Source organism: Vicugna pacos, chromosome 25 (genome assembly GCF_048564905.1).
Source record: "Vicugna pacos chromosome 25, VicPac4, whole genome shotgun sequence".
Lineage (NCBI taxonomy): Eukaryota > Metazoa > Chordata > Mammalia > Artiodactyla > Camelidae > Vicugna > Vicugna pacos.
In genome coordinates, this window is record NC_133011.1 from 27749291 (window position 1) to 27775967 (window position 26677).

At 38.0% G+C, this 26677-nt stretch overlaps 1 protein-coding gene across 2 annotated transcripts in view; it reads left to right on the top strand.

Annotated features, from left to right (window-relative positions):
• Positions 1-26677, top strand: part of NSMCE2 (NSE2 (MMS21) homolog, SMC5-SMC6 complex SUMO ligase) — a 206577-nt gene that overhangs the window by 22887 nt on the left and 157013 nt on the right. For both annotated transcript variants that reach the window (XM_015242428.3, XM_006208012.4), the window contains exon 3: positions 20819-20925. In XM_015242428.3, coding sequence (XP_015097914.1) covers positions 20819-20925 — 107 coding nt within the window. The remainder of the gene's footprint in view (positions 1-20818; positions 20926-26677) is intronic.

Consider the following 26677-nt stretch of genomic DNA (forward strand, 5'->3'; position numbering starts at 1 on the left):
GGTGGCGGGGAGCATGGGCATATTATCTTCTTAGTAGGAAAAAAATTATACCTATGACACGATTTCAGAACCAGAAATGTGTTCTAGTTTCAGAAAAATTAGTAAGGAATTTAATTTCAAGCAAAAAAAGGATCAGAGCTCCTTTGGGACAGACTAAAATAGATATTTAAACCAGTTAACAAAAAAAGATTATATAATCTGTTACATAGAAAATGCATTTTGTTAGTCGTCTCTTATTTTCTTAGAATGGTGCGTTCCATCCTAGTAGTTTTGGAATTTGTTGAGCTTGAAAGAATTTCCCTGTACCTACTTTATTTTTCCAAAGTACACTATGCACCTGTGTTTAGATGCTTAATAATTGGAAAGCAAAATACGAATGATAGTTCCTATAGTGAACCCTACCAGATTCATGTATCAAATCCCTGTAACACCCAGAAACCTCCTCTTAGATCCAGATGGATGTCATAAGAGTTGGACCATGCAATTCTAAGAGATGTTTCACATGCTCCACTGTGAAGCACTCTCTTTCCTTTGTTCTTTTATTTTTTAGTTAACTCATTGTCTTCTAGTAATTCACTTTTCATTTAGGTATTTAATGAATATTTGCATTTTTCACCCCAACGACATTGTTTTTGTTTCTTATCCTTTACCATTCTTGGCTATATCCAATGGAGAACCCTCTCAAAACAAGCAAAATCCTTCACATAATCTGTGCCTGGCATTATCGTATAGTTATGGCACAAGTGGAGCAAATGACTGCCATGCAAACAGGGATTTTAACATTCTTTTGTTCTATATATATTTAATGGTTTTTGTGGGTCCCAGTTGAGTACTGTGGGAATAGATTTCTCAAAAAAACTCACAGGAAATACATTTGCCAAAATTCGATTTTAACTGTTAGAGTTTAACAGGTGACTAATTTAACTTCTCTTTTTCATTAAGAATTCACTTTAACTCTGAATCTGGAAAAGAAATGAGGTTTAAGAGATAAGATAGGCACTCACACATTTATTAGTGCTATTGAGTGTTTATCATGTGCCATAGTAACTACTCTCCAGTGACGGCCCCTGGCAAGTCTTCCCATCTTTGTGCTTGCAGGCTGTTCCTCATATCAAGAGACAGAGCTTATTGGGGTGATTTGCTAAGGAGCGATAGATGAAATTGGAACCAGGAGTAGAGTTTAAACCCACGTTGCTATATGCCCATGTTGCTGTAAAACTTAACGTCTCATTATTCAGTGGTATGATATCAATTAAGATGGCAGCCGTTTAGGGGTTCTCCTGGGTTGGAACTTACAAGGTGGCTCCCTTACATGGCTGGCAGTTGGTACTGACTGTTGACTGGGTGCTCAACAGGGCACCCATTGACCAGGGCCTTAGGATTCTCCTTCATGTGGCCTCTCCACATGGTTTGAGTTTATCCCAGCATGGTAGGCATTCAAGGAAACAGAAGCTGCCAGACTTGTTAAGATATGGGCTCAGAAGTTCCAGACATCACTTCTACTGTATCCAATATACTGGTCACTGGACCAGCCTCCATTCATGGAGAGAGAAAATAAACTCTACCTCTCAATGAGGGGGTAGCCTTCAAATGGGGACCAAAAGGATTAATACTACCTGTACTGGGTATTGGAAATACAGCAATGACTAAGATAGACATGGCATTTGTGTACTGAGCAGAGGCTGGAGAAAATAGGAAAGGGTCAGAATAGAGGCAGTAGGCTCTCATAAGTCGAACAAAAGTGTTTGCACTTTATTTTTAGGGCAGTGAGAAGCTAATAAGAAGGCTTTTTTTTTTTAAAGAATAAGATAATTTGTATTTTACATTCATTTTCTGGCTGTCATGTGGAAAATGGCTTCCTACGAATGAGCCCAAAGGTAGACTAACCAGTCGGGAGCTGCTGTGGTCCCAGGCATTAGATAGTAGTGACTTGGACTAGGAAGGTAGTATGGGGTCATTGAGAAGCAGACAGATTCAAAAGAGACACAGGAGGAATAACTGATGAAACTCGGTGATCTACTGAATATAGAAATTAAGGGAAAAGAAGAGGTCAGCAGTGAAAACTCAAATTTCTAACTGAAGCATCCGTGAAAAGAGAGGCCTCGTTTTCTAATCTGGTATATTACTTTGCTATTGCTATTGGAACAAGTAACACAGATATATTCTCTTACAGAGCTGAAGGTCAGAATCTGAAATGAGTCCCACTGGGCTAACATCAAGATGTGAGAAGGACTGTGTTCCGTTCTGGAGGCTTTAGGGGAGAGTCATTTTCTTGCCTTTTCCAGCGTCTAGAGGCTGCTCACATTCCTTCCATCTTCAAATCTGCCAATGGCGGGTCAGGTCAGGTCTTTCTCATCCTGCATCATCATGACATTGACTCTCCTGTTTCTTTCTGTCACTAATAGAGACCCTTGTTATTATATTAGGTGCACCCAGATAATCCAGGATAAATTGTCTCCCCATTTCAGGGTCAGTTGATTAGCAAACCTTAATTCTCTCTTTCCATATAACATAGCCTATAGGTCCTGGGAATTGGGAAATGGACATCTTTGTGGGGGCTATTAGTCTATCACAGATGGGAACTCAAGGACAAGTTCTATTTGGGGAAATGAATTCAGTTTTAGACATGACCCCAAGTGGAGATGACCAGTAAGCAGTTAGCTCAGGATAAAGGTAGGATTTGTAAATAGCCTACACATGGAAACTGAAGCCATGAAACATATATTTGTTTCTTAGGTAGAATCTATGAAATGAAAAGAGGGCCTGGGGACAACATCCTGGGGCGTTGGGTGGCGTTGCAGGCAGATGAGATTGAGAAGGAGCTACTGGAGGGTGGGAGGACATATAGAAGGATTTGGTTTCAAGGAGGTGGTTGTATCTTTGCCCTGAAAGGATCTTTAAACATCTTTTTTAAACCTGCTTCTATTATAGATCAGGAAACAGAGACCCAGAGAGATGAAATAGACAGTTGAACTAGTTAATAGATGTGCTTCTTGATTCCTGCTTCCGTTTATTTGCCCAAACACTGCAACCTGAGTTTGTTTAATCTTTTCATTTTGAAGATGGTGTTGAGAAAAGATTTCAGCTGTGTGTGTGTGTGTCTGTGTGTGCCCGCTTCATTGGTATTCTGAATACTGAGGCCCTTGCTCTAATAATATTACCTGACTAATGCCCTCGTTACCTGCAAATAAAATTCTTTATGCCAAATAACAACAGTTAAGAATTACTTTCTTGGGGAGGGTACAGCTCAAGTGGTAGAGCACATGCCTAGCATGCACAAGGTCCTGGGTTCAATCCCCAGTACCTCCTCTAAAAATAAATAATTAGATCTAACTACCTCCTCCCCCCACAAAAAAACAAAAAAGCAAAAAAAAAATTACTTTTTTAATCACAGACTTTTCTAAGCATAGTTCACCTCTTTTTGCAGTCTCTTTTACCTCATTTTGTGTTTATGCCCTCTCTCTCTTTAAATAAACTTTTTATTTTGGAATAATATTAGGTTTACAACAAGTTGCAGGTAGTGCAGAGAGTTCTCGTAAAACCCAGTCCCCCTAGTTGTTAAGATCGTACATTACCCCGGTACATTTGTCAAAACTAAGAAATAACATTTGTACATTGCTGTTGTCTAAACCAAATAGTAAACTCCAGACTATTCGGGTTTCGCTAATGTCCTTTTTCAAGACATTGTCCAGGATCCAGTCCCAGATACCACATTGCATTTCGTCACCATCTCCTTAGTCGCCTCTTAGTCTCTTTTTCTTTTCCTTCCTTCCTTCCTTCCTTTCATCCTTCCTTCCTTTCCTTCCTCCTTTCCTTTCCCCTCTCTCCCTCCCTTCCTCCCTTCTTCCTTCCTTCCTTCCTTCCTTTCTTTCTTTCTCTCTTTCTTTATTTTATTTTATTTTATTTTATTTTATTTTATTTTATTTTATTTTATTTTATTTTATTTTATTTTATTTTATTTTTTATAACTCTGACAACTTTGGGAAATCCTGGTAAGATATTCCATAGAATGTCCCTCAGTTTGGGTTTGTATTGATGAGATTGGGATTTTAGGCAGGAGAACCATCGAAGTTGAGTGTCCTTCTCATCACATCACATCGGGGGGTACATGTCATCAACATGATCCACTGTTTTGTTTTTTAACATGATTTACTGGTGATGTTGACCTTTGTCACCTGGCCCCAGCGGTATATGTCAGGTTTCTTTTTTTTTTTTTAACATTTTTATTGATTTATAACTTTACAATGTTGTGTCAAATTCCAGTGTAGAGCCCAATTTTTTTGTTATACATGAACGTATATATATTCATTGCCACATTTTTTTCTCTGTGAGCTACCGTAAGATCTTGTATATATTTCCCTGTGCTATACAGTATAATCTTGTTTATCTGTTCTACATTTTGAAATCCCAGTCTGTCCCTTCCCACCCCCTGCCCCCTTGACAACCACAAGTTTGTATTCTATGTCTATGAGTCTGTTTCTGTTTTGTATTTATGATTTGTTTGTTTTGTTTGTTTGTTTTAGATTCCACATATGAGTGATCTCATATGGTATTTTTCTGTCTCTTTCTGGCTTACTTCACTTAGAATGACATTCTGCAGGAGTATCCATGTTGCTGCAAATGGCATTATGTTGTTGGTTTTTATGGCTGAATAGTAATTCTCCAAGGAAGACATACAAATGATCAATAGACACATGAAAAAATGCTCAATATCACTAATTATCAGAGAAATGCAAATCAAAACTATAATAAGGTATCACCTCACACCAGTCAGAATGGCCATCATTCAAAAATCCACAAATGACAAATGCTGGAGAGGATGTGGAGAAAAGGGAACCCTCCTACACTGCTGGTGGGAATGCAGTTTGGTGCAGCCACTGTGGAAAACAGTATGGAGATTCCTCAAAAGACTAGGAATAGACTTACCATATGACCCAGGAATCCTGCTCCTGGGCATATATCCAGAAGGAACCCTACTTCAAAATGACACCTGCACCCCAATGTTCATAGCAGCACTATTTACAATAGCCAAGACATGGAAACAGCCTAAATGTCCATCAACAGATGACTGGATAAAGATGTGGTATATTTATGTCAGGTTTCTTTACTGTAAAAGTACCTGTCTTTTTTTTCCCTCCCTCTGCATACTGTTTTATGGAAGCAAGTCACTACTCTGGCCACACTTAAGTGGGGAGAATTAAGCTCTACCTCCTAGAGGGACAAATATCTACCTGAATTATTTTAAATTCTTTTGTAAAGAACTGTATTTTCCCTGCCCCAGCCCCCCCAGTCAGCTATTTCTCCAAGGGTTTCTGGTTCCTTTTATCGGAAAATGGTATTTAGAAACTAAGATCTGGGCTCTGGGTTGGTTTGTTGCTACCAGAGTGTCACTGCTTCTAGGCCCTTTCAGCAGTCAGAGCCAGGAAGTATATGTATGTATACGAACACATGTATACGCATAACTGTCATTGTTTCTGTATATGTCCATCTGCATCTGTATTAAGGTAACCATGTGTTCAGGCTGATATCTTCAGCTCTAACCTAGTGCCACCATTGTAGTCTTCTTCCCTTGCTTATCTGTAGCTTCCTTATCCAACATTAGGAAATCCACTCCCACTATCCACCGTCTGTTTACTTATTGGTTTGCCCCAGTGTGAACATAAAACAGTTTCAGAATGATTAACCCATACCTCCATGATGGACAGCTTTATTAGCGAACATACAGTGTTTATGTACAGTTCTTTTTGTCTTTAGTGTTAACAGTTTTCAGTCAAAACACCCTTCAAGGTTATTTAGGTCAGCTCTCCCCACCCACCCCCTTTCATTTGGTGAGCTTATGTCAAACGTTTGTAATACAGTTAAATTCCTTTGTCATAGCCCTCCTGATCCCTGATTGTTGCTTTCTTGTTGTTTAACTTGTTTTGTATACATTAAAGTTTCGTGAATTAAATTTCTATACGTTTTGACATATTGCAATCTCTGTCTGAAAATGCATACTATCTTGAAGACATGCTTGCTGGCAGCAGTGTTGGAAGTGGTATTCTGAGACCAGGATTCAGGCCATGGTCAGGTTTGTAGGTCAGCAGTCTGGGTTAATGAATCTTCTGTGTTGAGAGGTCAGGAAGAGCTCACATATCAGAAGCCTTCAGTAGTCACGTTTTTGGAGGTCTTGGGGTTTAGAGGATTAGGCAGGTCCCAAATACAAGATAAAGGGTTAAGTTATATCACTGAATCAAGACATAGATATTGGAACTTAAAGTAATGGCAAATGGAAGGAATCTACATGGAAGGACTGTATTAGGTGTATGTGGTACACGGCCAACAGAAGCAACGCTGCGGCAGCTGCAGTGAGTTCTGAAATGGAAAAAATGCTTGGTGATGGTAAGTACTTGAAGGGAGAGATTCTTTCTCTTTGAAACCCCTACAGAAATGTTTCTCAAGCTGCAGTCCTCAACAGCCTGTCTTCAAAATAACATATTTAAAATTGCAGAATTGGAGCTTCTGGAAGCAGAGCCCACGAATCTGCATTTTTTTTAAAAAAAGCATCCCAAGTAGGCCTGATATATCCTGAAGTTTCAGAAGCTCTGCCCCTGTTGTGAAGGGTGAGATGCATTGCACAGGGTAGCTGTATCCTGTGTGTTCACTCAGTTGAGCTGCAGATCTGTTCTGTTACCTCTAATCAGAGAGCCAACTTTGCAAGTTATATTAATAAAAATACCCAATGTTTATTGAGTGTTCATTTTATTCTAGGCTCTGTGCTAAGTGCTCTTTGTAGATTAGCTCATTTAATTTGTATGATGAAAATGCTATCATTATCCACTTAACAGAAGATTGATAAAATTAAAGATTAGAAAGTTTAAATAACTTGCCCAAGATGACAAGTCTAAAGTGGCAGATCCAGAATTCAGACCTGGGCATTCTGCCTTCAGAGATCATCTTGTCAATGACATTGTGAAATCTCTGCTTTGGGGGGTTCATGCAATGCATCCCCATAGTTTCAGGGATAAATTAACTCATTTGAGAAAGAGAGACTGTTAAACTCTCACTGCCATTTTGGTGCTTCAGCAACTAAGAGTTTGCATGTGTTCATATTTTACTAACTTCAGCTCTCTAGGAAGCGGTGTTATAGTGCTGTTCTTGAATCCTAAGAAGAGGCATATATCCTAAAATAACTTTTATACGGCTAAAAATAGATTCAATACCTAAAATAATTTGACAATGTCACATTAATGTAAAAGTACAGTGTGTAGAGCATAAGAGTAAGATCACAGGTTTATATACTCTTAGACCTGAAATGGACTTTACAGGTTATCTGCTCCAACTCTCTCTTACAGTGAGGGAACTGAGACCCAGACAGATGAAATTATTAACTCAAAGTCTCTGAGCAAATTATCAACCGCCCCAGTTGTCCTGATTCAGTTCAATACCATCTCCATTTTCATTCTGTTTCTTATTTTAACTATCTTTATGAAACAATTAAAAAATTATAATGAATTATTTTTCAAAATCATTCCATTTAGATGAAGCTAATTGAAAGTTGTGCAGATGTTCACTAGGAGATGACAATTTGTGCCGAAATTAGAAGCTAATCTAGTACATTTGGAAGGAATGTTGGGTGCAGTTACAAAAATAGATGTGAGTAAATGACTGGGATATTTAAGTACAAAAGTTTGTTTAAAAACAAAGGCTTTTGTAGAATGCATTATTTATGGGATCTTACGTTCAGTTCCGGTTTTCTAGCTTGATAAAAAGCCTAAAAGAATTCAGGAATATAAAAATAGGAGAACAGCTGGTTGGATTCTAGGTTTGTTGAAAACATGGATTTGAAGTAACAGTTCCTTTTTGTCTTAGAATTCTTTGAATTCAGAAAGAATCTCAGAGGAAAAGACAATTAGTGATTTTAACTTTAAAACATACATTAGAATAGTACATCTCAAATTTTATCAGGCTTCAGAATTACCTGGAAGACTTGTTAAAATACAGATTGCTGGTCCCATTCTCTGAGTTTCAGATTCAGTTGCCTTGTGTAGGGCCTGAGAGTCTGCCTTTCTAACAAGTTCCCTGGCAGTGCTGATGCTGCTGGTCTGGCAACCATACTTTGAGAATAAGGAGTTCAAGAAAACAAATTATAATAAAAAGCAATCACTCTGGTGAGGTAATTACAGACTAAAAGCTGGTTTCTTTGGTATCTGTTACATAAAACATTTCTGTTGACTCATGTTTTCGTACTTTACTAGTAAAACCATAATGATGACACTGAGGCATTATAATATTATGAAGTCCCTTCTGAGTCATTAAGATAAGATTCAATTATGTTAAATGTGGTTTCAATTATATGGTTAACTGTACTTTTTTTTTAGTAATGTAGTTATCTGAGAATTAGGAATCTGTGGGCGGAGTTTATTAAGGGAATACTGTTCGTAGTCACTCCATATCCTCACCAGCACTTGCTGTGGGCACTGTTCTTAGCTTTAGCCATTCTTTTAGATGTGCAGTGGTGTCTGATAGTGTTTTAAGTTGCATTCCCTGAAGACCAGTACTGTTGAGTATCTTCGTGTGTTCATTTGGCATTCCACTCCGACGAAGGGTCTACTCAGATCTTGTTTCCATTTGTTATTGGACTCTTGTTTTCACTTGAGGTTTGAGAGTTCTTTTTGTATTCTGAATACAGTTCTTTATCAGATACATGCTTTGTGAGTATCTTCTCCCAAATCTGCGCTCTTAACAGATTATTTTGAAGAGTGGAAGTTTTAAATTTTGATGACATCCAATTTATCAGTTTGCTCTAGTATGGATTGTGGGGTTTGTGTTGTATCTAAGAAATCTTTGCCTAAGCCAAGCTCCCAGGGATTTTCTTTGTAGTGTTTTCTAGAAGCTTTATAGCTTTAAGTTTTGCATTTAAGTCTGTGATCCATTCTGACTAAATTTTTGTATATGGTGCAAGGTATGAGGTATAGATCAAAGTTTTTGTTTTTTGTTTCTTTTGTTTTGTGCACATGATAGCCAATTGTCCCAGCATCATTTTTTGAGAAGACTGCCCTTTTCCCACTGAATTGTCTTTGCTTATTTTGAAATCAGTTGTCCATATGTGTTTTATGTTTGTACTTCTGCACTCTCTGTTTTGTTTTATTGGTCTGTCTGTCTTTATCCCATTACCATACTATCTGGATTACTAAAGCTTTACAATAAGTCTTGAAAATTGAGTATTAGTCCCTCAACTTTTCATTTTCAAGGTTCTTTTTGCTATTCTAGGTCTTTTGCATTTCTATATGAATTTTAGAATCAGTTTGTCAGTTTCTACAAAATGTCTACTGAAATTTTGATTGCTGTTGTGTGCCCTGCAGCCTGGAAACGCCCTCAGGATAGTAAGGTGGGGCAATTATAGGTCTCACCTCATACGTTTCCAATCACTCACCTTCCTTCTTCCTTGTTTGATGTCTGTTGTCTTGCAAACCACTTGTCATTTATTTTTATTTTGAATTTTTTGTTGTTTTAGGCAGGAGAATAAACTCAGTTGCTGTTACTCCGTCTTGGCCAGAAGTGGAAGTGCTATGGGAGGCTTTTGATAGATAAGAGTAACACCACTTGTACTTGAGGGAGAGAGTTGGTAGCAACATGGAAGAAGAATTAGAGGGGAAAAGAGATTGGAAAAGAAAATCATTAAGGAAGCAAACCAATAATATGAGATAGAAACAAAGACTGAAGGCAGCTGTAGTTGGAATGGAAATAACAGTTGACTTGAGCAGGCAGAATTGATAGACGTTGGTAACTAGTTAAATGTGGAGGATGCAAAGAGATGACTTCAGGGTAAGTGGTTTATTTCTATTTGGAATTGGAGACTGGGTGCCTGTATGTGGGATGTGATTGATTGGACCCTCCCATTTTATAAATACTGCTGCGATAGTACAGAACCAGCTAGTTACTCATTTAATATTAATAGTTCTTTATTTCTTACTTAGCAGTTCATTGTAATTGTCCTCCAGAAACAGATACATTAGTGGGTGATAATTCCCATTACAGAAATAGTTTACTTCATCCATCAAAGAGTTCTCTGAGACATTTCTAATAGAATTAAGGGTTTGTGGATGATTATTTCTTTCATCAAGAAGCCTTTAAAGAAGTCAAGACAGAAATAGTATTGGGAGTTACTACTGATTTAAGTCAGTTAAATGAAAATAAAACATCTTAGGAAAGATGAGACAGGTAATGAGAAAATTAAGAATTGCCTTGTAAAATCTCTAAGACATCTTTTTAAGGATCTTGCGCTATGTGGAGGTCCAAACACAAGGAAAAATGCTGATTCAATGGGACAGATATTGTAACACTTAGAGTACATTATGATAGACTTATTTTCTGGAGCTGTCAGTGATTTAAGTTTTAATGGATTGATTTGCCATAGTTTTCATAAAACAAATATATTTTAATTTCCAAAAATAATTAGCATAGAAATTATCCTCCAACAGAAAGGAATATGAAATACAGTTGTTCCCTCCTTTTGTGGTTGTGGCCCTTCCATTCTTTCCTTAAAGAGATGTTTCTTAAAACAAAACACTTCTCATTTAGACCAACGCTTGAGAGTTCGGTAAACAGCAGAGATCACAGACCCTGTCACCGTAGGTCTTATGATCTAATAAACTTCGTATATCTCCTTGACCTTACATTTATAGTTAGCGAGGACTTCATTTCTGTTTAATTAAAGTGTTCCTTAATTAACTTTCTATTTGAAAGTAGGCTGACCTCATTTGTAATCATTTTCCTGGTTTAAATTTATTTGAAATGAATATGGTGATATGCTGTCCTAAGGTGTTGCTATTTATAAACTTTTTTTTTTGAGTAGCCACCTTCTTTTATGAACTTATTTGATGCTTTTGTTCTTGATCATTCTAGTTTCTCCTTGACACCCCCCCCCCCCCTTTTTGACTAGAGTGACTGCTCTTGTGTAAGAGGGATGCTTTCTGATCTAATATGCATAGATCTTAGGAAGGTATTTGCAAAGTCTTCTGACATGAAAATGGGTTATGCCCAAAGGGTAATGATTATTGAGGTGTTAGAAGCATGGACTGTTATTTAACAGACCCTGATTTGAATCTTCTCTCTACAGCTTGTTATCTGTATGATGGTGGTTCAAGGTACTTAAACCTCTCTGAGATCATTTTTTTTTCTTCCGTCAAAAGAGGAATGATGGTGTCTTTTTCACAGTTACTGTAAGAACTGAATGAAATGAAACTTGTAAATTGCTTAGCATAGTGTCGGACACATAGTAAATACTCAATAAATGTTAGCTATTATTTTGTTTAACTTCTTGAAAGAAAACTAATAGAGGTAAGGATGTCAAATTTATGGATGACAGAAAATAGGGGAGGCTACCTGATATTTAGATGACATTTTGAAATTCAGAAAGACCTCTGCCTCCTGAGTGAAATGGAATGCCAGGTTTCAGACATGAAATCTGACAATCTTAAGTTTTGGATCTTAGGTTGAAAAATTCAGTGGTACTAATATAGGAAGGGAGAGATCTGGCTTAATAACAGTTGCTGTTGATTTTTTTTTTTAAATTGACAAGGTCAACCCATGATTACAGTAGTACACATGTAATAATAGGATTATCATAGTCTTAATTGGTTAACCCATGGCTGTTATTATTGTTTTTTATTCTGGAGTCCACCTGTTGAAAGGGACACTGGTAAATGAAGCATGTTTAAATGGAGGCAGGAACTTGAAGGAACTTGACGATCATTGTTTATCCTGGAGAAGCAGTGTAGGAGATGTTTAACAGTAACCTTCAGTAGTCCTTCAGATCTCTGTGGGACTGTGATCTGGAAGAGCTGACTCTGTGGCCCAGCAGGTAGCTCCTCTGAGCTCTGGAGTTGAGGACCAGGGTTCAAGTTCTACTTCTGATACTGAGGCGTGACTTCAGTGGCATCACTTAACCTCTCTGACCCTCAGTTTCCTCAACCATATAAAACAGAGAATAAAATCACCTTATATGGAGGTTATGAGATGCAAGTAAGTTAATGTGTGTGAAAGAGCAGTTCACATTTATTGTTGTCATTGCCTAGAATTGTTCTAGGAAGGTGCTGAGTCAGCTCCCTCTTTGGAACAACCCTAATAATTAGAGCTGTTAAGCACTTTCCCATAATAGTGAGAGCCAGACAAAGGCCAGATAGTCTTATTGGGGCTTTTTAGAAATTTTTGTGTAGAGTGGAAGTCTGTGAGAGTTCTTTGTGAGACGGCACAGTGTTTACCTTGTTCGTTGCTCTCTCCAGGGCACTCAACACAGTGCCAGACACATGGACTGTGTTTGGTAGGTGTGTGTCCAGTGAGCGAATGGAAGTTCCCCACTAACACTCGTTTGTATTCTTTGTTCAGCATCACTCTTTTCTTGTATTTAATATACCCATGTTGTTTTCCCAGATGTTTTCGTTTGCCTTTGTGTTATGTTAGAATGGATATTTTGACCCTAAACTGAAGCAGCCACTGCTGATTCTTTCTCTTCACATACATTTCCTGAAGACTAGGGCATGAGAGAATATTGGTATGATTTTCAGTGTCATGCATTCTGAGAGTTGTTTTTCTCCAAGTAGGGTCATTTTTAATTCCTTATTTCTCTGCTTCTACAAGTATCTTAATTTCTCTAGACCTTTTTAAGAGAGGATGCCTCATACACAGAGGATTTCCATGGGATGGCATTCCTAAGAACCTCATAACAATGGTTATCTCTGGGGAAGGAATGTGGGGATTGGAGACACCACATTATTGTACTGTTTGAATTTTTCAACCACATGCTTAATTAATTTCTTATCCACATGCTTTATTTATTTGAAAAAGGGAATGAGATGGTTTGATTCCCCCATAATTCAGTAGAGACTAGCTTAAGTGAAATAGAAGGTTTGACTTGGGGAACATTGCAAAGTACATGTAGTTTGCAGTAAAATAGCATCCATTTATTTAGGGTCTACTGTGTTTAAGATACTGTAGGCCAGGCCCTGTGCTGATCATTTTACCTACATTTTCTCATTTAGTCCACATATTAGCTTTATAAGTTAGACACTGTCATTGTACCCATTATCCAGAAGAGGAAACTGAGACTGAAAGTTACCTGCTAAAGGCTACACAGCTCTAAAGTAAAATAGCCTAGATTTGAATGTAAACTGACTCCAGAGTTGGCTTTTTGAGTTACTATATTATACAATTTCCTTCTTCTCTATTATTATAAGAAAATTGTATAGTTGGGTAAAAATGATTATAAAGGTCAATATTGCATAAAGATTTCCCCCATATTCATTGTATTTACAGAAGAACCAGTTACTTACTAGTTTGTGTCGTGAACTTACATTCTTCACTGTTATTTCTGGTGGGAGGCAGTTATGTAATGTGGATTCAGTTTTAATTTTACCATACTAGTACCTGCGTGGAGGAAAAATGACTAAAGCACAGTGTAGTGAGATGTAACCAAGTTTCTATTAAATATTGCTCAAGCAGTGAGTAAGTCATTAAATTCGACTCCTGATGACTATATAATGATTGCTTAATACGAGGCTGCCAGGAAGAATATACACACTCATCAACTCATAGAAGTAGGTGTGTGTGTAATATATGTGGCTAGAGATAGTTGGAGCTATATTTTAAAAGAGGGAGGGTTTTTTGTTTTGTCTGTTTGTTTTTTGTAGAGGTAGGGAAAGGCAGTATGGTTTATACTGTCATTTATTTCAGTTTATCCAAAAAGGAGAAATTTCATGTTTACAAAATATAGAGGAATCAAGTTTTAATTTAAAGAGTTTAGGAAGTACTTATTCTCTGTTTCAGAAAGTAAAATCTCCCCACTATCGATGAGATCTGTTCTAGAAAAGTTAAAATACAATCAGGTGATTCCCTGCCCTCTTCCCTTCCTTCCACCTTCCCAAAACAGAGTCATGCACTGAAAACTTACCAGATCCTTCTGAGTGTATGATTAATGTTGAACTGGAGTCAGCAACCCCTTAAGAGCACTAAATGTCTGCTTTACTAGTGAAATACATGGAGTTGAATTTAATCGACTATACATAATTGGTATTATTCCTGTTCAGACATGCCTGTACATGACTTTGTAAAATAAAAAACACCTGATTCTGCCATTTTTATTTGTTTAGGACAAAATTTCAGGTAACAACTTGGCCGTGGGCAAAACTGCAGTTGACTTGGGGACAGAAAGTTGGAAGGGATAAGTAGGTGAAATTTGTCTTGAGGATGTGCCTCCCTGCCACACACACCCATACATGCGTCCTAGTTGTAAAGGTAAAGTCTTACGAACCTAGAAGGCATGAAGCATTTGGTCCACAATAAAAGGTCAAGGAGGATTCTGGAAGAGAACCTTGTGGCTAAAATCACAGGCAACAGCAGAGCAAAGGAAAGACATCTGGTAGTGTTGAGAGATGGGCCTGTGATGGACAGGAAAGGAGAAGGAGGAGGGAAGAAGGTGTTTCAGTTTTCCTGTCTGTTTCACAGAAGACAGGTCTACTGAAGACTTGAGGGATAGTGAGGGAATGTATTTGGCTCTGGGTCCTGTGTCCTCCTGGACCTATTTCAGCTGTGCTTCCTGAACCTTAGGGCTGGGCCTTGGGGAGGAGAGTTTATTTCTGTCTAGTGCATACCTTAGGCTGCTGCTTAGGACAGCTGTGGCTTGGAAGAGGCCTTATTTAGAACAGTTGGTCAAGAAGCTGCATCTCTTCACTGCATCGTTTACCTTCCATTCTTGCAGAGCTGATTGTTGGTGTGGAACGAAAACTTGATTGGTCTGTTGACTATACTACCTGGTGGGGGCGCACGGAGGAAGCCTCGATAAAGAATCTTCTTTATCTTCATTTTTTTTTTTTTAACTGGTAGCCTAGAAAATGGCATTATTTTGAGCAAATGAGTTGGAAATTGACCCTAGACAATCTTGGAACTCACCCTGGATAAACTCATGAGTCTGTGCTGTGCTATGTAAGGATTATTTTGCTATTACAGGCTTACTGCCTACTTGCTTAGCCACAGGGGACCTCCTGAGCCTACCTACATCTGTAAAAATAGCTACTTAGTCTCCTCCCTCCCTTTTCCTTCTCAGGCCTGTCTCTCTTCCCTCGTTTCGCCCATCTTTCACATTCACAACAACCCGCACTGATTGTTAGTTTCCATGTAAACAGTTATTTTGCTTTCAAACTTGTTCCTGCCTCGGCCCTCATATTCCTCTCACTGAAGTCTCATGAATTTTGTTTTAAGTTGAATTTGATCGCAGCACTAAATCACCCATTTCTGCTTAATGTTCTTCTGATCATGTAACTATAATGCCTTACTCAACACTTCAAAAAGAGAATAGTAATACTTTTAATATCACTATAAGTGCGTGTTGGTATTGAGTAACAGGTGACGAGTCTAATGATTAGCATGACTGCCTAGATTGCATAATTATAGGTCTGTTTGACTTTAGGAGAATCATATGCAGGCCAGCTGCGTCCATTCAGATGCTTAGTATAAATATCAGATCACTTCAGTCTAAAAAGAAGTCTCCTTCAGTGATTATCATTCTTTATTTTTCTAGAGGGTTTGCCATTGAACATGGAAAACCAGAATGGAACAGAACCCATCTTTAAAGACTGGATTTAATTCTACGGCCCCTCCTGGTCTACATAACACTTTATAAGTTCTTTGGGTACCAACAGCAGCCCATATAGTGTGTGGGATGGTTCTGACCAGGATCACTAGGTACAGACAAGGCAGATTTGCAGGGGGCAGCCACATTACTGGCATACTTACAGAAAGTTAGTAATTTTATAATATAAATCAAAGATTATCTGTGCCCTCTGGACTTAATTTGCTGGGGCAGGGGTAGTATGTCAGCAAGTTATTGGACAAACATCTTGGAAGTTTCTTAATTACTATGCCAGATATATTACATGAGCTCCTCCCAGAGACTTCCCCACATATTTCTTGGCTTGTAAATGAACGTTCAAGTGCATCACTTAGGTTCATTTGATTAACACAAGCAAGGGTTGATTTTAATAAATTAATGCTCATCGGATGGCACATGGAAGAAATGAGAATTTTCCTGGATTCCCCAGACTGTACTTGGCCAGGGGAGGGCAGTCAAGGGCGTGGATAACAGAAATGGTTTTGACACTGGGCTCCACGTGGAGGCCTCTGCTGCCATGTGGAGCCTTCCAGGGCTCTTGCCTTGCCCTGGAGCAGTCCTGTACTGCTGCCCTTGCGTGGCTGCAGCTGCCCTCTCTGGCTGCCAGTGCTCTTGACCACACACACGTTGACTTCTCAACTGCTCGAGCTGACTGACTCTCCTGATGTTCAGTGGGTGACTGGTTGCTTTTATAGCCTCTCCAGTTAGCTGTGATGATGGGAAGGGTCACTCTTCATCAGCATTAAAACGTAGTAATCTTCTAAAAGGGTAAAATTATTTTCTTTTAGTTATCAGTCTCCTCTACTAAGGAATTTGGAAAAGCTTTCCTGAGGGAGCAGTTGAGTGGTGTTGGCCAGGGTCCTGCTTGGAACAGACGACCTGGATCTGAGATGAAGCACAGAGCTGTGACTTCCTCCCGCCCCAGGGGTTTGTTCCCTCCATATTCTTGGAGGAGTTGGAGGTGCTTGTTTTTCTCGTACTCAAGCACCTTTTAGCACAGGCGGGCCGGTGTACAAACCTTGCAGCCAGGGGGCCGGAGTTGGAGGCTTAGCTTGGCTACTCCCTACCTTTGTGTTTTTGAGCAAATTATTTCAACTCTTAGTGCTTCAGCTTTCTCATACGTGTAGTGGAAATAAAACTACCTATCTATTAATGTGGCTGTGAAGTTTAATGTAAATATGGTGCACTGAGTATAGTCTTGGCTCATAATAAGTGCTTACTAATTGTTAGCTACAGCTATTATTAATTATATATATTTTTTGTCATTGAGATTATTTTCCAAGCTTGCAGAGGTGTGGTACAGTAATATTTTCCTCTCTGAGATTGTCATTCTGTGAATTTTAACATCATTTTTGTAACCGCCCTGTGCTGTTGCTAACCTTTTTCCTATGGAAAAATCACAATGAAAATAGAATAGGCAAATGAGTTTATATTACATGTCTTCTTTACATTTTACTTCAATTGAACATCAGAGGCAGGACAGTTTATAGTCTGGTGAAAGTTTATTTTTCAAATTTATTGTATGATGGCCATGTAAGACTATTGAAGGAAGAGTTGCTGTCATTCTTTGTTGGATCCCAAGAACACCAAGGCATCATTCTTGCCCTCAAATGGATTGAAATCTGTTTGGAGAAATGAGACAGGTTCGTATAAGAAGACAAGATTGTTTATGGTTCAAAATGCCAAAGTTTCAAGTATAGTTGTTAAGATAAATTAAGTGAGGTCCTTCTAGGCTGGTATAATTTAAAAGCAGGTAGGGCTTGCGCTCAACCCTTGAAGGATGTGTAGAATTTGGTTGGTACGGATTTTTAAAGAAAGGCTTTCCCTGCAAGAGCGGGAGCATTTTGATAGTGGGAAGGTATCCTGTGTGAATAAAGTAGCAAGGAACCTCTGGCTGGGCGGTTCCTCTGCACCTGTCCCCCAACCCTGGACACTTTTTAGTTAACAACTCCCTGTTTGTGTGTTTATCGCTTTTTTTCTCCTGAGTTCTTCAGGGATTTATTTAGCCTGTTTGCCTTTTTCATGCTCTTTCCCCACCTCAGTTCTTTAGAACAGGACACATTCCCTGTACCTTCCTTTGCCTGGTGTTTCTGAAACATGAGCACAAATAACATCCTTAAAAAGAGATTGCTATTGTAATAATAAGGGGAACGAGGGTTAGCAAGAAGAACGAAAAGAATCACAAAACGAATCTTAAAATCGCTGTAGTGGGTTCTCGTGACCTCTCTTCCAGACACCATTATGGGAGTCTCTTCTGGTTCTTCGTCTCCGGTCTCTGAGCCCTTTGCCCCAGCAAGACGCAGAGACAACTGCCTGCAGCTGTCTGACTGAGCATCACTTCCAGGTGTGCTGTGATTCTCAGCTCTTTTCAGGAGTCGCTTCCTGCTCTCTTCCGGTGTTTTCCCTCTGTTGCCTCAGGCTGCACTGCTCACCACTTTGGTTCTTTAGCTTGTCCCAACATTCCCGGGCCCTGGAGCCTCAATGTAAGCCTTAGTGTAAGCTACCGTTGGCCTCCGCAGATGCTTCCCTTGGGCTTCCTGCCATCAAATATTGGCCCAGCCATGGCTCACTTTTTCTCCTCCGCGGGAAAAGTCTCCTTGGCCTTGTATTTGAAATGGCTATCTGATTCAGGTCTTGCTATTACCCATGGGACCTTGATGATGAGAACCATCATCCTGCTTACTTTGCAGGCCTTCTCATAGCATTTTTAATGTCGAAGGCACATTTCTAAGTGCTTTCAAAAATTAGCTCATTTAATTCCAGAGGGGGGTTGCCAACAGTATGTCAATTCCCACTGATTTAAACTCCTGACAAACTTTTATTTCTTATTCTTCAAGGACTTTTGCCCCTGATACATCCTTTAGTGGGTTTCTATTTAGTTTGAAGTTGCCTCTAATTATTGGATTTTTGAAAAAGCACTTTATACTATTAGTCTTTGCTCAGGTTACCAACTTTACCCAGTATCAGAATCCAATATCTATAAAACATACTGATTCCACTAAATAAAAAAAGAAAAAAACCCACACCATCATTTCCTTTACCTAGATAAGGCTTGTGTGAAACCAGGGGTCTATTTTTCATTATTTTAAATGGGAAAAAATTAATGCAAATTACAGGTCAACCCTAAACCCCTAACCAATTTACTGAAATGTAACTGTATACAGTAAAATGCCTATATAAGTCACAACCTTCCATTATTAGGATATAAATTATTTAAAATTCTCTTCCTGATCATCAAGCAATTAATATGATTTTTAACAAACAGTTGCAGCATATATGGCAATAGGTACGCATTGGTAGCAGCAACAGCTCTGCAGCCTGTCTCCTTCATTGATGTTTTGACATTTTCAAAACAGTAACCTGTAATTGATGGTCTAAGAACTTTATTTGGAATATGACTTGAGACTTTCTTCATATACCATTTTGTTTAAAATGTTATGTATTTAATTTTGGGAATGTAAATACAGTTTTTTCTTATGTAAACACTGCCCTTTCCCACTCCTCAAAAAGAAACAAACAAACAAAACTTATATTGAGGTATATGTGTATTCCCTGAAGTCTAGATGTTACAAGCTAAGAGGTATTCTACCAGAAGCAGGGTAACCCAGGAGATAGTTTATGGAATGTGCTTCTAAAAATGACTATCATACAGCTGTGGAATGTGCTTCTAAAAATGACTATCATACAGCTGAAGCATAATTTGAAAGTTTAGGAAAATCATTTTTGAAAAGCCAAATGTAAGTGAATTTTACATTATTTCATGGCTTTGAGATAATCTGTCGTATTGTTCTTTAGAGTAGACAAGAAATACTGACATTTGTTTGAGCTAAGGTAATTGAATGCAGTCTTTGGTGTGCGTTCCCAAATGTGATTTAGGGACGTCAGCTTTATTTTCATTTCTTTCAGCTTTTTTAGCATTAAAATTTTTACTCTCCTGTGTTCTCTATCTTTTCCTGATCTATTATATTCTGTTTAGAGCTTGAAAAAAAAGAAAACAGTTTAAAAACACTTTTAAGAATATCGTCTCACTTTTCCAATCACTAGTTACTTTTTATAGTCTCTTGTTCCCTGGCGGTCTTTTAATTTTTTGAACATAGCAAGCATAGCTGTTTCATACTCTGATGTGTAATTCTACTATCTGAAACATTTGTGGATCTCTTTCTGCTGATTCTTGCTCTTGATGACTTGTTTTCTTGTGTTCTTTAGGGTTTATAAGGTTTTGTTTATTTGTTTTATTTTTGCTGTATGTTCTCCCCCTTAGTCCACTTGTTATCTTTAACAGTTATGTGTAGGGTTATTTGAGGCCTTGAATGAAAGTGTCTTCTCCAGAGGGGAGTACCTGTGGGTACTTTCAGTGTGAGACCACCTCCCACCAAGATCAGAGCTTAGGTTCCCAGAACCACTCAGGTGAGGGCAACCCAGCCGACAAATCCAAGAGGGCTGGCTTGTTACCACAGTTTTTCAGAAACAGGTTTGTTTTCTCTCCCTCTTCCCTCTGTTCTGTTCAGTGGCCAAGGGCAACTTCCCTGCAGCCTGGAGGAGCAGGGTGGGATTACTTCCGGTTCATCTTTATTCTGAGGAGTGGGGACCCAGCTTACTGCAGGAGGGTGTGTGGCTTTGGTGTCCTGTGCTCTGCTTCTCTTTTTCAGTTTTCCTTAGATTTTGCCCTGATTATTTCTTACTATCTTGTGACTCTTTTGTTTTTAAGATTTCTTTTTTCCCCATTTTTTCCAGTCGTTTTAGTTGTCTTCAATGGGGTATTGGTCCACATAACCCAACCTACCATTACTAGAAGTGGAAATCTTCCTTATTTGATTTTTAACAATCCTGTGGGGTTCGTGTGTGGATATCTAACTGAGCTGCTTTAGTGGATGAGGGAACGGAGGCTGAGAAGAGTGTGGTGGTTGATTTAAGATCATACAGGTAAGTGTTCAACTAAGCCTTCAATGTCTTAGTCTGAGTCAACCTTTCTACCTTTGAGCCTTTTTCTACTGGGTGTCTTTGAATTTTGAATGAAGCAGGCATATGTTGAAGACATTTTAAAAAATATGTAATACCTTTACGAAATCACTCAGATAGACCATTGACTAATAAATTGTGTTGCTACAGCTTTTTCCAGCTGTGGCATTTTAAATGGAAAATAATAATTGCTTTCTTTTTTTTTTTCCCCAGCGGAAGTGAGTAGTGAATACAGCATGGACAAGGCAATGGTTGAATTTGCAATGATGGATCGGGAACTAAACCATTATGTAAAGGCTGTTCAGTCTGCAATAAACCATGTAAGTTTACACCACTCACCTGGTTATATTTGGTTACAACTCCCTGGCTAGAAATAGAAACATAAAATCGAAATTCTTCTCTAACCTTTAAAATCTCCTTATCCTTACTGTAGCAGCTGTTAATCTCGTCTTAATCAGGAAGTTCATAGAAGAGGAATCTTAAATATTTTCCCAGATAGGCCACCTAGGGTTAATTCGGATATTACATGCATTTTAGATTTCCTTGCAATTTTTGGTCTCGAGTTTTTTAGGCCAAGCCTCCTTCGAATGCAAGTAGTTTTTTATAAAATGCTAAGTATTGCATAGAACTTGTTTTTATTGTTACATTTGCTTAAGCATACAATTTAGACCAGGTTTAGTTACTCATTCTCCAGCTTGAACTAATATGCAGCTATTGCAAAATTCATAGAATCAGATAATAGGGAAGCGTTTTAGAGCAAGTTTAAAAATAAAGAAGCCTGACACTTTGGTTTTTCCAGAAGCCAAACTTATCTTTGTTGGCTCCAGCTATCACAGGAACAACACGTAAGGCAGTTAAGGTGGGAACATAGCAACATCCTTTTGAGCAGTACCGTGTTGAGTAAGAAATGAGCAACACGATTGCAGTCATGTTTCTGAGAAGTCCTTTGTCCTCTGAGCAGTGGAAACTCCCCTTTGAACTGATTTCATATACCTGTGTAATAGGATGTCTTGTACTTCTGGTTTCTTTATTTGTCTTTTCTTGCTTATATCTATGGGAAAATTCCAAACATGAAATATTTTACAAAATTGGCTACTATTCAGTAGAAGATACCTTTTTAAATGTAGTTTAATACTTAAGCCATATTTAAGTGAGTATTATTACATAGTTATAGATTCATGGTTACATACAGTTTTTCTGGTTTTTTTTCTTCTTGAAACATTTTTTTGTTTGTTTGTTTTTTTAATGGTTAGTATTTATTAAGTGTAGCATTTGTAGCCCACTTAAGAATGTCTGCTTGTATCCAAGTAATAAACTCATTCAGCTTGTAAAATTCTGGTATTTCTAACCATTGTGACTGTCAGTCTTGGTACTGTGACTGTTTCTTCCATAGGAAAATATGAAAATGACATCATGTTGGAGTCTTTGAAACTGGATAGCAGAGCCCTCAGACTAGAGGTTTTCAACTCCAGCTGACCCCTAGAATCAGCCAGTCCCCACTCTGAAGAGATTCAGATTTCATTGGTTTGGAGCAGGATTGGGGTACCAGGGATTTTTTTAAAGCCTCAATCTAATATGTATCCAAGGTTGAAAACCACTGACTTGAAAGAACAAGGCTGACTTTATAAAGTGTGTTTGCTACCAAAGATCAGAGCCAGGCCTATTGTGTCAATCAGTCCTGCTGTGACCCTTACATTCTATGGAGGTTATTTGATAGACCTTTCTATCTTTAACCTTGGTGTTTTGCAAATGTAACAGCCCTGTGTACATTATAGATACGAAAACAGATTTTGGAAGTTGAAGAACTTGATTGGACTTTTTAAAAATTTTTCTGTTAAACTCTAGGATTCACAGATACTTAAGGTATTTTTACATAAGGAATTGGACTTTGCTCCCCCTTCAAAAAACTGAGTCACTCATTAAAAAAAAAAAAAAAGAAAGAAAAAGAAAAGAAAAAAGAAAAAGACAAAGCAACCCTCACCCACATTCAGTAGTAAACAGCATTTCTTTCATCTTGAGGCCTCATCCATTACCCTCACCCTACTAAACTGGAAAGATTATACTTGGAGTTTTGTTTTTTTTTTTCCCCAACTTTTCAGCCCTAACTTTACACTAGATTATGGAGCAACATAGTGATTCTAATGCTGAGCAGGGAGGTCCCTGGTCTTTTATGAGAGGAGACAACATGTTTATTGTTATTATTATTATTTTTTTTTTGGTAGGCAAAATTGTGCTCTCTATTTAAGCTTGATAAGAGACCAAGAATAGCAAATCATAATTACATAAGTTTTCTAAGACTTGAAACCACATGGGGGCATAGTGGGGATATGGCCATTATTTTGAGGAAAATATTTTACCCTCTTTATATACCATGTCCTCTTTGTATACTTGGAGTTACGGACGTTGCTATCTGATTGCTTGTTTCAGTGAGGGGTCAAGAAAGAACGGTAGCTTGAGACGGGCTGGAATGGTGCGGTTCTTTAGAAATAGCAATGGTCTAGGGATCAGAAACTCTTCGAACCCTGCTGTTTCCCTTTTCTAAGTTATGATCCTGGGTCAAGAAACTTAACCTCTTGGAACCTCATGTTCTTCATCTATAAAATTCCTGGCCTGCTTATTTCACAAGATTATTATGTGAATCAGATTAGATACTGTGTATCAAATACTTTTGACATTCATAAAATTTGATGGAGATAAAGATACTATGTTATTGCAAACCCAGATTTCCCAACATACTCCTTAGGAAGGTGGAACAGGATCTTTTTAAAAAACAAGTACTTTGCTTTGCTTACTTTATTTCAGGACTTTGAAATAAAACTTTTATTGGCTTTGACCCATCCTACTCTGGAATTCAAGAATCATATAGGGTTAGATATAAGCTAGTTAAGTTACAATATGGTATTAATGACCTCTAAAACAAACACATTGTTTTAAGTCAGATTATTAAGAAAGAATATGGGTGAGAGGAATCCATATGAGTTCTATTTAACTTCTCCTCTGTTACAGACTTTTAAGAGCTGCAGTTTCTCTATTACTGTATCATTTGCCAAGATTCTGATCTACCCTGTGGTCTTTTTGCTTATAAACTTTCATATCGTCATAGAAAGATACACTTTTATTTTCATCATCAAAAAGCATTCAGATTTATTATTTAAATAAATGTTTCTCTCCTGCTTTCACCTGCACAGAATTCTGAAGGCAATACACTTCTGAAAAGGTTTTAGAATTTTACCTTGGAACCTTAGAGGGGTGGCTCAGTTTACCAGCAGTGCCTGGGAAGTCCCTTTGGCATTCAACAGATGGTTTCAGATTGCCTGTCTTTGTTCTTTGAGAAAATAGAGCTGCTATATTCTACAGTGTCTGAAGATTTTATTTGGAATCAGTATTTATTTCAGTGCTCTGAAGCTTAAAAAAAAAAAATAAGACTTTGCCCCAGCTATTTGGTAGAGGGAATATTATGCAGTGAGCACTTAAAAAAAAAAAAAGGAAAAATTCCCGGACAGTCTGTAAGTCATTTATGAAAACAAGATAAATAGGTTATATATCTGTCACAACTCTTTAAAACATGTTGAACCACAAAGAGTTCTGTATGAGCTCTTCCAAGACTTTCAGTCATGAGACCACGCATATGATGAAAGTGTTTTGAAAGCTGTAAAATGGCACATAGATCTGCTATGATACACTTACTTCTTTTATCGCCATTACTGCTAGGGAAAAACTTTTCTCAGTTTCATGTTGAGAACAGAGTGATGTTCTGAACGTCAGCTTTTGATGACCTAATGTTCCCTTCCTTGATTTCTAAGCTTTTATTATTTGAGTACTTTGAAGGAGCTCCGTTGGCTGGCTTTTTTTTTTTCTCAAACCTTCACTGAATACGTATTTTCTAAACACCTATGTGCCAGGTACTTCTAGGTGCAAGAAATAGGAGATCAGTCAGCAAAGCCCACATGACCCCACTGTCAGAATGTCTGAAGTCTAGAAAGGGAGACAGACATTTAACATACAGCAATACAGATGTTACTGAGTGACTGTTGTGCTGTGTACTACAAAGGGAAAATAAAATATTCAAGGAGAGTGAATAACTCAGGGGCATAATGTCTGCTTGGGGGTGCTGGGGAGTCCTTCCTGATGAAGTGATACTTAATCTAAGATGAAAGTCAAGTGAGCCTCAATGTGAGGGTCGTGATATATAAGTTCTCTGTGCGACTTTTGCATGAAAAGGAAACATCTTTTTAAAAATTTTCTCTGTGGCAGAGTTTCAGAGTGCCTTGATCAATTCAGAGACTTCATTTGAGAAATTAAGCCAGAGAAAGCAAACTTTTATTTTTAAAAAGTTTAAAGCATGTAAAGTAGTTGAGTAACCTGCCTCAGACTGGTCTCAGATTCATTCATTCACAGATATGAATGTCTACCATGTGCCAGGAACTATGTTTAGTAAAGCAAGTTAAGACAGAAGTTGATTTAAGAATAATTTCATTACTGATATTCTGCAAATAATTTCATTATTGATACTCTGCTTCTGAAGCCATACCACTCATCAAATGACTTATCCCTCTTGAAGTGAGACTCTTTATCATGTCTTGAATAAACAGTGCTAATACTGTGTACTGTGTATTTCTGGTTCTGGGTTTATGTGATGATTTTAAACTAAACCTGGAGTCTCATCTTGTGGAACTCCTGATTCCAGAGGGCGGGCATCTGCTTAGTTCAAGGAGTCCTCAGATCTTATTCTCAGATACGTGTTTTTTCAAACAGGAGACAATAGAGGGTCCAACCACTATCATGGGTGTGGTCCTTGCAACTGTTCTATAACCTTACTTCTCACAGTGAAAAAGGATGCCCTCCCCTCCCCCCACCCCGGCCCTGCAAAGCTAAATGACAAATGGCCCAACAGGTTCAGATCAGTTACAGATATTATTAGCAGTCGGCGGTCAAATATACATTTTCTGTGCTTTTTGATGAGTTAAACAAAAGTAACTACTAAAGCCTGAGATTCACGTTATACTTTGACATTTATTTTATCATGATACTTAATTGTGCAATTTTATTGTAACAAACTTTAAATATTAAAAGAATTGTTAGATTTTACCTGTTTATTGTTCTTTTCGTATTTGCTACTTTAGCATATTAATTTATTGGAAAATCTGGAGCATTTGTACTTTTTCACTTTTCCTCCTACTTTCTTTTCTTCTATGTGCATCTTATAGATTACCTAAGATTTTAAAGTATTTAAATCAGATTTCTGCCACATTTTTTTTTTTGTGTTTCTTTAAGTCAGTGTTTTATAACAATTCCTATCAAAAGCCTAGGAGGGTGAACATTTTTCTTCTTAACCTAGCAGGAGCAATTAGTTGTGGGATCATTTTACTTGCGTTTTTTCTTAAAAATTTGTTCGTGGATATGCCCTGTGTACTGTGATTTTACTTGAGAAACTAACCTGAACATTTAATCTGCCTTTTTAAACTAGTGTGTTGAGAGTTAGAAGAGTGGAAATATACGTCACTTAAGCTGTTGAAACCAGCACAATCTTAAATATAATAAAAGAATGAGATGGGTCAAAGGTATAGCTTAACTTCAGCCTTGACATCATGCAACTAGTTTAAAATGTTTTTGACATATTTCCCTGTGTTTCCTCACTCTTCACCCTTTATCAGCTGGTGAGCTTTGCCTTTTGTAAATCCTGTTTTAGAGTTAACTTAACATCTACTACTTTAACATGAAATCATATGGCGTATCTTTCAAGCGGGGAGTCACTATTTTAGTTAAACCAGATTTGGGGAGTATTTCTCACTGGGAAAGCTAATAATTTATAACATCTGAAGAAAGTTCCAGGGCAGCGTTATTGGATATGATCATCTGCTGCCTGAATGCAAGGATGCACCCCACATTGTGAGTCACTGACAAAAGAGGAAGGAGGGGAAATTCATTTGGGATGATGACATTTGAGGACAGAAGATTCCTGAGCGTGAGAGAAATAACTGTTGTCAGCAGAACAGCAAGAATACGAGGGATAAAAGTGGACTTAGGGAAGAGCTCTTGGCGCCAGATGGGAAAGTACTGCAGAACACCTTC